Source organism: Lissotriton helveticus, chromosome 8, assembly GCF_964261635.1.
Source record: "Lissotriton helveticus chromosome 8, aLisHel1.1, whole genome shotgun sequence".
Classification (NCBI taxonomy): Eukaryota; Metazoa; Chordata; class Amphibia; order Caudata; family Salamandridae; genus Lissotriton; species Lissotriton helveticus.
Genome location: NC_136069.1, coordinates 1,487,775,191 through 1,487,790,772, shown reverse-complemented (window position 1 = coordinate 1,487,790,772; position 15,582 = coordinate 1,487,775,191). Strand labels below are relative to the sequence as shown.

The 15,582-nt window shown below is 48.5% G+C and overlaps 1 protein-coding gene across 1 annotated transcript in view; it reads left to right on the top strand.

Moving 5' to 3' along the window:
* TYR (tyrosinase) overlaps positions 1-15,582 on the top strand; it is a 263,092-nt gene that overhangs the window by 126,646 nt on the left and 120,864 nt on the right. The window contains exon 3 of the mRNA XM_078658428.1: positions 2,777-2,924. Coding sequence (XP_078514554.1) covers positions 2,777-2,924 — 148 coding nt within the window. The remainder of the gene's footprint in view (positions 1-2,776; positions 2,925-15,582) is intronic.

Below are 15,582 nucleotides of genomic sequence, written 5' to 3'. Positions count from 1 at the left end.
GGTTCTGCTTGGAAATGTGTTGGTTCTGCTGGGTCCACACAGGCTGGCAGAGCACCTTACTACAACTTCCAAGGGTCCAGGACTAGGGTGGCACCTCTTTGCAGTGTAGACTAGCTAATGGTAGAGATCCTGGGCAAGGTTGTTGGAACCTTCCAGGCTCAAGTCAGGAGGCCAGCCAACTAGCCCTTGGAATCACTATGAGATTCTGGGTTTAAGAGATGTAGGTCCAGCCCTTCTCACCCAGGCAGCCGGCATCAGGTCAGCACAGCAAAGTAGCAGCACAGCAAAGCAGTAGTCTAGCAGAGTGAAGTCCAACAGAGTGCAGTCCATCAGAGTGGCGACAGGCCTTCAGCAGCAGAGCAGTCTTCCTTCCTGGCAGAGTTTCCACATGGTCAGAAGTGTTCGGAAATGTTGGTGTCTGAGGTTCAGTATTTATACCCAGGGTGTCTTTAAAGTAGAGGAGAAGCTTCTAGAGATTTCCCTTTGAAGTCCCTAGGCATCCTGATTTCTCTTTCCTGACTCCAGACTAACTACAGGGGGTATGTAGCTCTTTGTGTGGTTTCAAGACACAGCCTATTCAGTTTTAAGTGGGGCTGTGCACAGCTCCTCCCTGGCAGTGATGGGACACTCAGACACACCTAAGCTACCAGAGACAGGCTACAGGCACTAAATAGCTAAGGCAGAAAAATGTCAGTTTCTAAAAGTGCCATTTTCAGGCTTGTAATTTAAAATCTGACTTCACCATCAGTTAGGATTTTAAATGAGGATTCCAGAGACACCAACTATTAAATGCTTACCTAATTTAATTTGGAAATTAAACTTTTAAAATGTAATAAGTTAACTCCAATGTTCTTTTACAGGAGAGGTAGACCTTGCAGTAGTGAAACAAATGTAAGAGTTTTTCACTGCAACGACATGTAAAACATAAAAGCACGTCCTACTTTTTAAAGACCTCACACTCTGCTCTCTGGACTGTCCATGGCCTACCCTAGGGTTGACTTTTATGTATTAAAAGGGAAAGTTTGGGCCTGGCAAGAATGTTTACTTTGCCAAGTTGAAATGGCAGTTTAAATCTGCACATACACAGGTTGCAACGGCAGGCCTGAGGCATGTTTAAAGGGCTACTTAAGCAGATGGCTCAATCGGTGCTGCAGGCCCACGAGTAGTATTTAATTTACAGGTCCTTGGCACATGCAGTACCACTATACTAGGGACTTTTAACTAAAGTAAATAGGCCAATTGCGAATGGACCAATGTTACCATGTTCTAAGGAGGGAGCACAATCACTTTAGCATTTGTTAGCAGTGACAAAGTGTGCAGAGTCCTGAAGGCCACCCAAAGGCTAACGGGTCTAACATTGGCCAATGCTTTTTGGTGTGGGAAAATAATGACATGCTTTGTTAACAGAGTGTATAACCATAAGTGAGGTGTGTATTTGGGGTCATATCAGTTTTTCGAGAAAGGAAAGGTGGCTTTATATAAATAGCAGGACTTAGTTCCATGAGTCGCTTTATGATGGTTGAAAGGGGGGGGCAGTTTTAGAGGTGTGTAGGTTGATGTTTGGAGGTTGTTTTTACAGTTCAATTGCAAATATAATTTCTTGTTTAAATATATACAGTGTTGTTAAGTGGGAGATGGTGGTTCTATTTTTAGTTACTTCTGGATTGATCATTTCCTGGTAGATTTTGATTGGTTCCTTTGGCTTGCAAGGTATGTTTTACTCCCCATATTGCTTTTTGTAGCCTCTAATCCTCCTCTTAGAAATTGTTTCTGCCAGTGTTTATCCCATTGATGTTCGAGAGGTTTTCAGTTGTGCTAGATCCAGACTGAACCAACTGTAGGAGGCTTTGTGGTCCTGTTTAACCCCTTGAGCGCGGCGAAAATTCCGCCGCGGTGCGGGTGATTTATGGCATGGGCGTGGTTCGGACGGCCCCCGGCCGTCCTCCGCACACGCCCACCGTGACGTCGGACGGCCGGCATGGAAGGGGTTAATCTCCCTTACTCATATTGCCAACTTTTTCAGTTTCATGGTGATGCTGTGGTAGATTTCTTTCTGTTCAAGACTCAGTGTTGCTAGGATTGGCCTTCTGTTTTGTACTGTTAAATTCTGCTTGCTAAGGTCTTAAAGCTGTTGGTTATAGCTTGATTCTTTTATGTGAGCAACTGCAATACAGCTTGCTCTAGAGAGCATGTTAGATAAAGGAACCCTCATTGGTTCAGTAAGTTGTAGTTAGTTATAGACCTAATCTAAGATTCCAACACATATACCAGAACAAATTGTTGTGGTTTAGGACCATATATACATGTTCTGTTGAGCAACAGGTTCATATTGTTGCCAATCTTCTAATTTCTTTTCTTGAATTCCATTCCTAAAGAGGAGGAGCTGTAGTGATTTTAAGATTAGGTTACTATAGTACTCTTACCTTTGACCTACAAAAGAGGCTTGTGTATATTACCAATGACTCAAAAATGAGTATGTAAGCACAGTTCAGTCAAAAAGCAATGAGGAAAAAGTAGTGCTCACTCAAGTATTTATATTGTCTTACTGTCAATAGTTTAATGTCTTTTATTTATGTGCACTTGCCATTAGATAGTCATCGCTGAAGGCTTTTCTCGCATAGTGTGTCACTAACTTCTGTCACTGGAAGCCAAGCAGAACTACTTTGACAAATATTTGTATTGGTGACAAGTTATAAGGCTACATTTCTCATTGCATCTTGTCTTGTAAAAACAAAATTTTACTTGCTTACACCATATTTTGTTTCTTCACTTATAGGGTTCGCCAATCCAAGCACTGGAATTGCAAACCGATCAATAAGTGCTTTACATAATTCTCTGCATGTGTTTATGAATGGCTCAATGTCATCAGTTCAAGGGTCTGCCAATGATCCGATTTTTGTAATTCACCATGCCTTTGTTGATAGGTAAGCCTGCGACATGTGCAACATTTACCAACAGTTCATTCTGTCTGATATTTGCAGGCATGTTAAGCTAGAACATGATTCCATTATGTGTTCCTCATTAGTGTTGTCTCGTTTTATGTAAAATTAAAGATAGTTATAAAAATGCATAATTAAATAGTTCTTAAAAAAAAATGTGTATACACCAATCTTCCATTTTTCATTGCAACTACTAACATTTCGACATTTTTTTAATGTGAAACTTTTTGTGAAAGAAATAACCTGTGTATCCTGTTAAGGTTTTTTTCCAACACCCCTCCACTCCCCACATCCTGTGTGAGGCTTGGATGTGGCTCTTCCCACATTTCCCAACTTCTTTCTTTCTATAGAGCGAGATCACGGCTAGCTTTAACTTTAGTACTCTGGTCATTGGAGTATTCTTAAGTAAACCAAGCCACTGCAGGGCATGCAACTCTACTGCACGCTATCTCAAATCCCATGAATGCAAGGGAGTGACTCATTCAATCACGGAGTCCGGGTTGTGCCCAACCTACATGGTCAGACATATGCTACACGGGTTGCCAAATACCTTGGGTTGTGCCCAACCTACATGGTCAGACATACGCTACATGGGTTGCCAAATACCTTGCTATAACAATTTTTAAAAATACACTCTTTCCCTTGCTGGGTGTATTAAGCAATCTAAACAATTTATTAAAATAACGATTTGCAAATGTAATCTGCCTTTTTAACAAGTACCATCATTTTTTTTATTCTGTGTACACAAATGGTTTTCTTTTTGAATATTATTGCTGAATCGCAAAAGATTCCTAAATTTCTTTTCATGTAAGCAACAGGAATAGTAGGCATCAGAAGAGCAACCTCATGAGAAATATATCCACATTATCAAAAATTTATTTTTCTTATGTAGCTCGTAATCAGTGATGCAGTGTAAGAATTTACCATAGAGGCAATGATCCTCTGACAAATCTTTCTCCGCCAATAGGAGAGGTGGAAATCGGGGTGGCCAAATACCATGTTAGCTGTCCAATGAGGACCAATAATTGACAGCCATCTCACACATTTGAGATCCGATTTAGGTACACCAATCTTAAAACCATGCACTAAAAATAAAGAATAGCAACAGGAAGACCCAACCTCCTGAATAAATTAAGTCGAGTTAGGATTATTTAGGCCAAGAGCTCTGCAACAGCAATGCAGAACAAAATAAGTAATACTTGATGATCTGAAAGAGCTTCCTTATTCTCTCTGCAACGCATTTAAGTAATTAGCACCTAGCACATTTGAATAGAACTGACGGGACTCCATAATAGACGCAGGCAGTTATTTAATTAATTTAGTTATTGTATTACATATTCAAAGTTAATTGCCACGAGCAATCTCTTGAGAATTTCAGTTAAAAATTTCAAAACTTGTATAACAGCCTAAACATTTTAGCAGGCTTTCTTGGATGGTTATAATCAGAAGCATCTTACAGACATACAGAGTACCACCATCATTAAGGCAGAAGGATAGTTTATTGTCTAACAGCTCAAATCCTACGAAGAAGTGGAATAGCTTTTCATTTAAAGTCCATTAAGTGCAATTCCAAAAGTATAAACAAGGAAATAAAAGAAACGTAAATGGTTTGGTAAAGAAGATTTCAGTCCTTCAGCTAATGGGTGTTGGATCTGTGAGGCAGTCCTAAAGTAAGAGAAAGTTCTGCAAAATAAAAATAGATCGGGATAGCATCCGTATCTGAGTAGGAAAAATAAGAATAGTGTTTCCTCTCCTTTGGGTTATCCTCTTTTATATAGTCTCTAGCAATCTCCAGTGATTTAGCATTAAACCACCATCCGAAGACTATCGTAAGTCGAGCTTCACATAAAGTCACGTAGGACACTTGCAACACTGAGATTCTTTCCTGTGCAGGCCACAAGAAAGGAATTATTGAGAGTCCGCAAAGGCCTAGTACTGGTAAAAAGAGATACATAGCTGAAATTCTGTTCCCACAGGAATATTTCACTGGGCACCCTTCCAGGTCGCTCCACCTACCGCACGGCCCCCGTGTGCCTGCCTCCACCGCTGCTCCTGCTTGCTGCCGCCGCTGATTGCCTCCAGGGACCCCGCCCTCAGGCCTTCCCCCTGGCCGCCTCCTCGCGCTCTTTCCCGCCTTCCAGACCCCCGCCGCTGCTCCCCTGCGGCCCGCCCCCTTCCTCTGCCCCGTTCCCCATTCGCCGCCCCGCTCCCGCCTCCCAGCTGCTCCTCCCTCGCTCCGCCCCCCCCACTCTCCATTTATGGCAGAGTCCGCGCGTGCGCGCAGCCTCCACGCGCAGCGGGCGCGCCGATTGTGCGCCGAAGGCGAGCCAAAGGCAAGCCCGTCTGCGCCTGGACCGCGCCCAGCGCCAGGACCCCTGGCCCCCGCCGCCGATGCAAGACTACCCGACAGACCTACGATGCCGCCACCCTCAACGCACTCAATGCCGGCCGGAACCCTGCCAGCTACCGAGCAACCCCGAGACGCACCCACGGACCCTTCGCCTGCCAAGCCTGCCGATTCACCTGCTACCGGACCTGCACCACCCCCGCCAAGTCGAGCACCAGCAGCAACCACCTGAAGTGCATCCTGCTCAACACCCGCTCCGTCCACAGGCACGCCGTGGAACTCTGGGACCTGCTCGACGCACCGGACGTCGCCTTCCTCACCGAAACCTGGATGAACGCCTCCTCAGCGCCCGACATCGCCATAGCCATCCCGGATGGATACAAGATCACCCGGAAGGACCGCGTCAACCAGACGGGAGGAGGCATCGCCATCGTACACAAGAACACCATCCGCATCTCGACGAACTCCGACGAAACCTTCACCGCCGCCGAACACCTGCACTTCCAGATACACACTGACCCCAAGACCACCCTCCGAGGCACCCTCCTCTACCAACCACCGGAATCACACACACAATTCAGCGAAGACATTGCAGACTTCATCAGCCCGCACGCCCTTCCCTCCGCCGACTACATCCTCCTAGGGGACCTCAACTTCCACCTGGAGAACAACAACGACAGAAACACCACCGCCCTGCTGGACAATCGCCAAACTCGGACTCAAGCAACTGGTGAACACCCCCACCCACTACGCCGGCCACACGCTTGACCCCGTCTTCTCATCCAGCAAGCACATCTCCTTCAGCCACGCCACCGGACTCCACTGGACCGGCCACTGCTGCGTCCACTTCAGCTTCAGAAGAACTACGACCCACCACCACCCGCAATAGGTTCTCCGCCGAAGCTGGAGCAAGATCACCGCCGAGCAGCTCACCGCCTCCCTCAACCAGAACACTCCCACCAGCACAACGGACCCCAACGAAGCAGCCAGCAACCTCACCAAGTGGCTGACCGCCTGCGCCGATGACCTCGCACCACTAAAGAACCCTCCCAGCAGACCCGGCAGCAAGAAAACCCCCTGGTTCACCGACGAACTCAAGGAATCCAAGAAGAACTGCCGCACCCTGGAGAAGGCCTGGCGGCTCGACCAGACCACAGACAACAGGACCGCCCTCAAGCACGCCACCCGCAAACACCATCAGCTGATCCGTGCCACCAAGAAGACGGCACTCAAAGAACGACTGGACAACAACGCCCACGACAGCAAGGAACTCTTCAGCATCGTCAAAGAGTTCTCCAACCCCAGCGCCGGAAACAACAACATCACTCCCTCGCAAGACCTCTGCAACTCACTCGCCTCGTTCTTCCACCGCAAGATCGCCGACATACACAACAGCTTCGACGCACAGACCACGCACCCTACCACCGAACCAACGCCCGCCACCACCACCCTCTGCAACTGGACCCCAATCAGCACCGAAGACACCACCCGCACGATGAACTCCATCCACTCCGGATCACCAACCGACCCATGCCCACACCACGTCTTCAACAAAGCCGACGCCATCATCGCACCCCATCTCCGAGACATCATCAACTCCTCCTTCCACACCGCCACCTTCCCGGAGAGCTGGAAGCACGCCGAGCTGACCGCCCTCCTGAAGAAACCAACGGTGGACCCCACCGACCTCAAGAACTACCATCCCATCTCACTCCTTCTTTTACCGGCCAAAGTCATCGAGAAGACCGTCAACACACAGCTTGCCGCCTTCCTCGAGACGAACGGATCCCTCTTAGTCCGGGTTCCGGGCCAAGCACAGCACCGAGACCGCCCTAATTGCTGCCACCGACGACATCAGAACCCTGATCGACAACGGGGAAACAGCGGCCCTCATCCTCCTGGACCTCTCAGCGGCGTTCGACACTGTCTGCCACCGCACCCTAGTGAAGTGCCTCAGCAACATCAGAATCCGAGAGAAAGCACTGGAGTGGATCATCTCGTTCCTCGCCGGAAGAACCCAGAGAGTCCGCCTCCCTCCGTTCAGATCCGAGGCCACCGAAGTCATCTGCGGCATACCACAAGGATCTTCAATCAGCCCAACCCTCTTCAACGTCTACATGAGCCCCCTCGCAGCCATCGCACGCCAACACAACCTCAACATCATCTCCTACGCCGACGACACCCAGCTGATCCTCTCCCTCACCAACAACCCCACCACCGCCAGAGCCAACCTACATGAAGGGATGAAAGACGTCGCCGACTGGATGAGGAACAGCCGCCTTAAACTGAACTCAGACAAGACGGAAGTCCTCATCCAGGGATCATCACCCTCCGCCTGGGACGACTCCTGGTGGCCCCCAGCCCTGGGCACCGCTCCCAAACCAACGGACCACGCACGCAACCTGGGCTTCATCCTGGACTCCTCCCTGTTGATGACCAGACAAGTCAACGCCGTCTCATCCTCATGCTTCAACACCCTGCGCATGCTCCGCAAGATCTTCAGATGGATCCCCACTGAAACCAGGAAGACCGTCCCCCAGGCACTCGTCACCAGCCGACTGGACTACGGGAACACCCTCTACGCCGGAACCACAGCCAAACTTAAAAAAAAATCCAACGCATCCAGAACGCCTCCGCACGACTCATCCTGGACATCCCTCGACACAGCCACATCACCGGACACCTGAGAGACCTGCACTGGCTCCCCGTCAGCAAGAGAATCACGTTCAGACTCCTCACCCACGCACACAAGGCTCTCCACGACCTGGGCCCCAAGTACCTCAACGACCGCATGACCTTCTACACGCCCACCCGCCAGCTACGATCGACCAGCCACGCCCTCGCCACCGTACCACGCATCCGCAGAGCCACTGCCGGAGGAAGATCCTTCTCCTACCTGGCTGCCAAGACTTGGAACTCCCTCCCCACCCACCTTCGGCGAACCCAAGACCATCTCTCCTTCAGGAAGCCGCTCAAGACCTGGCTGTTCGAGCAGTAACATACCCCTCTCCCCCAGCGCCTTGAGACCCTCCCGGGTGAGTAGCGCGCTTTACAAATGCCGTGATTGATTGATTGATTGATTGATTGAAACATTCAGGAACGTCGGGGTGTACACATGTAAAGGGCAAATAAAGCAACATTTCACTAGTGGTAAATGGCCTATTGTATTAAGTCAGGAAAAAAGTCCGCACTAGAGAAAAGTATTGTCGGGGAAAAAAAACTTTAAGCGAACATCACCCGTTTAAATTAAAAAGCTCTAAACTAACAACGAATATAATGTAATGAAACCGATTAAAATGGAAAATATATTGAAATTTCACAAATCGTTATTACGTGAAAATAGCTAACAAATACCTTACTACCACAATTTTTATCAACATTCATATAAGTGTATACTTTTCTAAGTTCACCTAACAAAATTCATTTAGCATTTTCATAAACTATAGACGCTCTAGTGTTAATATGCGAGATTTCAAGATTGTATCGTGCTTCAACACGTCTATGCACCAACTGTCGAAATGGTGCATTCTCAACAGTGAGCATTAGACACTCTTAATTAAAACTGCTTAATATGTATATTTTTAATTTTTTTTACAGTGCATCTACTACGCTTGTCTCATGTTCATGTGTCACTGTCTATTGTGCAAAGCACACTTTCAGCTTTTCATGTCTTTATTAAGTATATATGTTGTATACTGTAATTTTTATTTCTTTTAATTATTTTTTTTAATAGTACTACATCATATGAAATACTTTGTTGTCCAGAATGTGACAGAAAATTAGGATTTTATTTTTTCACTCCATGTATGTTGTTTTGTTCCTTTCTAATGAATTCCTAATTTCCCATTTTATGTAAATCCTCATTGGGGAGAAAGCTGAGTTTATTTTTGTTGTACTATGATATTGTAATTGTGTTTCTTATGCTTACACGTAAACTAGGGGCAGGTTGCAAACTCTGCTCCGCCAGCGGAGTTTGCAGAGTTTGCGCTCTACTGGTAACACGGAGTTCCGCAAAAACTCTGACTCTGCGGCCTAGCGGAGTTTGCCCTTTCTACACATCCTGTGGAGAGAGTTAAGGGCACAGTAGGATCAGCACTTATCTGGCTCTGGCATTCACCGCCATGCCCGGGCTGCCCTCCTCTGTCCTGGTCTTCTCGGTGGAAAAGCAAACACCCTACACTGTACGTCTCTGGAGGACTGTGCATGCGCAGTCCTACCAAAACATACAGTGTATGGGGATTGCTTTTCCACCAAGGAGACCAACAGCGGACAGCCCTGGTAAGGCTGATCACTCCAGACCCAGGTTAGTGATGCAAAGCAGGTGGCAGTCTGGGGGTCAGAACCCTCGTTTTCTAACTCCTGTATATAGGGCGGAGCGTAATTCCATGGAGTTTTTAGGCAACTCCGTGGAATTCCGCATAGTGGCACTCTGCCCAGGGTTTATGTAAACTATGCTGATATAGTGACTTTGATATTACTGACTGACATTTGCTTGCTGACTTGTGTCTTTCGGATCTGTATCAGCCACCACTTGCAAAGAAAAATTGGTGGTAACGTTTGCCTTTCCATTTATACATTGGTGTAATAGGAGTTCTAAGGGAACTCTACTATATATGAGTCATAAAATAGAATATTGACATTTTATACATATTTACAAAGCTTTTCAGAAGATTATATAGAGGGGCCTTTTAATGGAAAGGTAGAAGGAGAACATTTGTTTTTTCATGGACATTAAAAAGCATGAGGGCCATTGAAATAAATTCCATTCAGAACAAGCTTTGGCAAAGCCAAAAGGTCTCGCCAATGTCAGAGGTATTGGCCTTGCCACCTTGGTAGTGGTCTTTTAGCCATGTTGTCTAGCAGCACATCTCCTGTTTAACATGACTGAAAGTCACTGAAAAATGTGCTGTAATGCAGCCAGCACAGGGGTTTTCAGTGACTTTTAGCCATGCTGAACAGGAGATGTGCTGCTAGAGAACAGGGCTAAAACCCATCCACATTGACAAGGCCAAATGCTTGGGCATTGTAGAGATCTGTGGCTTTGTCAATGCTTGACTGGTGTTGACAGGGTCTTTTTTGGTTTTGCAGATTGATATAGCACGAACTCGACCAGAAAGTATGGGAGTGCTTTACATGAGCACCAGTTACAATAAACAAGGACACATTTATTTTTTGGTAGGCACTGGGAGATTTCTTTTTTTTTTCTCTCTCTGTTTTGAAATAGAATACAAACTCCTCCTGAATCAACAGGGGGTCCGTAAGCTTGTTTCCCGAAGCGGAGTGCAATTCTGTAACATAGGATTTCGCGTAGGGGGGTCTGAGCATCTGGGTTAAGATCAGGCCTGGGCGGTCCCCTTCTCCGTAAACCTTGGCATTATGGTATATTCCCATGTATAGAATTTCCTTATCTGCTACTGTCCTGTATTCCAGGGGTAGGGTTGACCTCTTCATATCATACCCCGGGTCTGTAGGCGTCCCCTGTGTTGCATCTAGTGTAGTTAGTTCAGTTTCCAATAGGGAGAGTGTGTTGCATAAGTCATGGAGTACCCCAGCACTTTTTGAAATACATATTCCCCTCATGTAAGCCTTAAAGCCCACCCATAGTGTCGCTTCAGGATCTACGGAACCCGTATTTATGCAAAAGTAGTCCTCTATGGCCGTAGACAGTTCCTGTCTGAATAGTTCGTCGTCTAGTGCCAGAGTTGGGAACCCCCACTGTCTTTCATACCCTTCCGGGTGGGGCATACGCAGCCCCAGTATTACTGGGGAGTGGTCAGAGTAAGATCTGGGTAACGTTTGTATGTTGTGGAACCATCTGGAGAGCTCGGGGGTGGCCAGCCAGTAGTCAAGTCACATCCAGGTATTGCTTGCGCCAGTGTAATGCGTGTGAGGGGTGTGGTTTGGATCACGGATCCTACCCAGGTCCATCAGTGTGAGGCAGTCGCACATAGAATGCAGGGCCTTGCGCGCTTTAGGTTTCAGGTCTGGCGCTAGTGATGTGCTGTCCACGATAGGATCGAACGTGACGTTAAAGTCCCCTCCCATCAACAGGGGTGTGGAGCCCAGTTGTACCAACTTCGCCTGGAGGGTATGGAAGAAATCAGGAGAATCAGTGTTAGGGCCATAAACACATCCCAGCGCAATTTTATAATGGAAAAGTGTGCCCTCTACAATGACAAATCTACCGGAGTCATCGTGGACAACAGAATGACATTTGAAGGGGAGTCGCTTATGTATAAGGATGGCTGTACCCCTAGCATAATTGCTATAATTGGCGAAGTAGCAGTTTGGACCCCATGAGGATGCAAAGCGGGACCGGTCCTGAGGAGGAAGATGGGTCTCCTGAATCAATGCAATGTCTACTTTGTGTCGATTCAAGTAATGTATAACCTGTTGTCTCTTACGGGTATCATTCAAACACCTGTGATCAGGGTAATGCTGGAGGGGCATATGTTGTGACCTATCTGCGCCATATCTGCATATTTTTATAAAAAGGAAGAATAGCCAATACCTGTATCTAACAAACTTGCCTGCAAGGAAATAAATCACGAACTTAGTGCAATGCAAAAACATCAATTCCCTTCCCACCTCCCCCCACCCAGCCTCCCCGCCCAATCGGAAAGGCAATACCCATTTATCAGCCTAATGCCACAGTACCCGAAACATTTGACATTTTTGTAAAACTACTCTTATGGGGTACATGTTAACGTTATAAACACAATCTATAGGTGTACACCAAATAGGGGGCCGTTCGCTATCCAGCAATCTAGTAATCAAGAACAAATAATACTACTTATCATAGGATGCTATGAAGGGTCCTTTGAGGCGGGAAAGTACATGGATCGGACATACAACCGAGGCCCGATGTAGAAAACAGATCCGCACTGGCATCAGACCCACTCTAAGGGGGGAGGAGGTGACAGTGTCGGGCGAGCCTTTGTTATTAAGTTTGTAGGTGTGGTAGAATTCCTGCACCTCCGTCGGGGTTTCAAACATACGAGAGCGGCCGTTAACTTCCACTCTTAACCTGGCGGGATATTACATGCCTTATTTCAATCCTAGATTCCTGAGAGTAGCCTTAACCCCTTGGAATTTCCTCCTAGCATCTTGTACCATAGTGGTGAAGTCAGGGTACAATGATAATTTGGAGCCTTGCCAGGAGAGTTCCCCCTTTTCTCTGGCCATCCGCAACATGGTCTCTCTATCTCTAAAGTTCATTATCCTGGCGATGATGGGTCTTGGCGGAAGGCCGGGGTTCGGCCTGGGGCTGAGCGATCTGTGGGTGCGCTTCACCACAAAACTAGGGGTGAACTCCTCTCTCCCAAAAAGATCCACCAGGATGGTTTCCACCAGATTGCCCATTCGTCCAGTCGCTGTGGATTCCGGCACGCCTACAAGGCGGATGTTGTTGCATCGACTCCTGGCCTCTAAATCCTTGTTTTTGATCGCCACTTCCTTCAGTATTCTCTCCATCCTGTCAACCCTCTTCAGGGACTGAGCGATGCCGTCTTCCAGGTCAGATGTGCGAGACTCCACCACATCCTGGCACCTGTGGTGTACTTGGATTTTGGCACCAAGGTCTGCCATATGCTTATCTAAGGCGTCGAATCGGACGTCTAGCGCCTTGAATCCCGCCCGCATCTCCTGTAGTAAGGAGCCCAGCTGGCCAGTGTCTTCTGCTGATGTGGGCGGGGCTTGGCCGCCCGTCGCCATGTTGGTCGGTGGGTTCTTGTTTGCATCCACTGGCTTCTCAAATGAGAGCTGGCTTTGCTTCAGGTCCTTGCGGCCCATGCCGCACAAGTCGGGGGGTGAGTTAGGCAGGGGGGCGAGTGCCTGGAGCTGTGTATTGGTGACTTTCTGCAGGAATACAGGCTTTAGAGTAGTTGTCGGATAGTACCTCGGGTAGTAGTGGCCTTCGTGGAGGGAACGGTGTGCGCTGGTAGGTGGTCGGATACTGCGCGTGGTTACATTCACAGTTATTCAATAGAATTATGGTCTACCATGAGGATGGCTAGCGCTGCGTAGGGTGGCTCGCCTGCTGTTTGGCATAATGTGCACAGTGTACTCAAGAGGCTGCGTTAATCTGCCCGGGATGTGACGGGCCCAAGGTTCATGCAGTCCAGGCAGATAGCACGATGTAGATGGCGCATGTGGCAGCTAGTAATGGGGGGGGGGACATCCACCGAGTGACACCGCCCCCAAAGTGTTCCGGGGGCCCGTAGGATCAGTTGTGGCTCACCGTGTATTGCCGGTTTGGCAGTATGGTCGGCGCTCCTCTGCGGGTTCCCCTCCCCCTCCGCCACAGCACTGAACGGCACCCAGGCAGCAGAGCCGCAGCCCGGTGGAGGTCTGATGGCCGCCCGAGCCGCAAGACGCCTTCCGCTGCATAGGGGTATGGTCGAAGCGAGCGTATGGTGTGTACTGCCTCTGTCTGCGCCATCGATCCGATAGCCGGCCGCTGGGTTGCAATGCCTGAACTGCCTACCAGGCCGCCATCTTGCACGCCTCGCTTGTGCGCTTCTTCGGTCCTCTCGCTCAGATATCTACTCCATCCGGGCCAGATTCCAGAGCAGGATTGCTCCAGCTGGTGTCGCGCTGGTCCGACGTCGTTATGGAAATTATTTTTGGCCGCCTAAATGTACTGGAAATGCCTGATGATTATATATTGCAGGAGAGCTTCAGCCCAGCGCGGCCATCCCGATCGCTGGCTAGGCCATGCCCCCCCAGGCACTGGGAGATTAAGTAATTTTCCCAGAATCACAGGATGCTGAGCTGACGCTGAGGCTAGAACCTGGTTCCCCAGCTCCAAAGTCGGCATCTCTGACTGTAAGGCCACATCCTCCCCCCTCTTCTTGAGCAAATGTGGAAGTGATAGTGAGAAACAGTACAGGAGCTTTGAAGTGAAGCAAGCCAGAGCTGCCGACGGGGGGGGGAACTGGGGAACCAGGTTCAAATCTCAGGTTTGGCTGAACAGTTTGTGATTTTGGGCCAATCACGTACACTTCCCACTGTGTAGGACAATGAATGTGTCAATCTGTAATGTAACTGGGGAGCTCTTAAAGCACTCCAATACCATTGGCTTGTGTTTGTGCTATGGCAGGACAAGTGCTGTTTTAAAGCACTATAATACCCTTGGATGGTGTTGGCACTATATAAAACTGCACCAATAAAAAAATGAAAAGCAGAGGCTGGGGAGAAAAGCGATCTGTGCAATGGAAATCAACAGGGCAAGAAGCAATGGGCAGGAGGTGGTTGGGCAACTAGCAGCAAATACGGGCTGCCACAGGGAGATTCAGTGATTTGGCCATAATCACAAATTGTGGAACTGAGGCCGAGGCTTGGGAGTCGGTGTGGCATTAGGGCTACAGCTGCTGAGTATGGAACTAGGAAACCAGGTTTGAGTTTTGGTGTCAGCGTAACATCCTTAATTCTGGGCATGTCACTTAATCTTGCCATGCCTACAAAAATTAATGTGTTGTGTAGAGGAACTGGTGCTAATGTAAAGTGATTCAACACCTTCGGGTGCTGCTGGGGCTATAAAAAACTGAACAAAATAAATTACTGGTGCTGATGTAAAACACTCCACTACCTTCGGGTGGTGTTGGTGCAATATCAAACTGCACAAAAAAACTGAAAGAATCAGTGTTAGGCTGGTTTACAGTAGTGAACATGAGGAAATAAATTGCATTGCCAGCCACATTAAAAGGACTACTTTTGCCATAGACACTAAGGGGGTCATTAGGATGTCGGGCGGATTGCCTCCGCCAGGTTGGCGGTGGCCACCGCGAGCCTGGCGGAGGCAATCGCCCGACATCCTTCCCTGAATTCCCCCTGCCATATTAGTATGGCGGGGGGACCACGGCGGAAGAAAACACCGCCCGCCACTTTTCAGCCCCGGTCGCCTTGCGGCCGGGACGGAAAATGTTGAATATTGTGGCGGTGTCTATGAGACACCGCCAGCCATATTACAATGGCAAGAGTGCAATGCCTTTCCGTGGCGGCAATGTCGCCACGGAAAGGCAGGCGGTCTTCACTCTGGGGGCCCCCTGCTTGCCCCCAGAGTGAAGGTGGGTGGAGGGGTGCACACGGGGGGTACCTGTGGTACCCCCCTTCATTTTCATTTCCAAAGCGGCAGGCACCGCGCGGTGCCTGCCGCTTTGGAAATGAAAATGCTGTGATGTATTGTCAGCATTGTGGCGGGCGGTGCAGAGAGCACCGCCCGACACAATGCTGAGAATACAGGATGTGCCCATCCTAATGGCACCCCCTGGACCCCCACCCTTAAGGCAGGCGGTC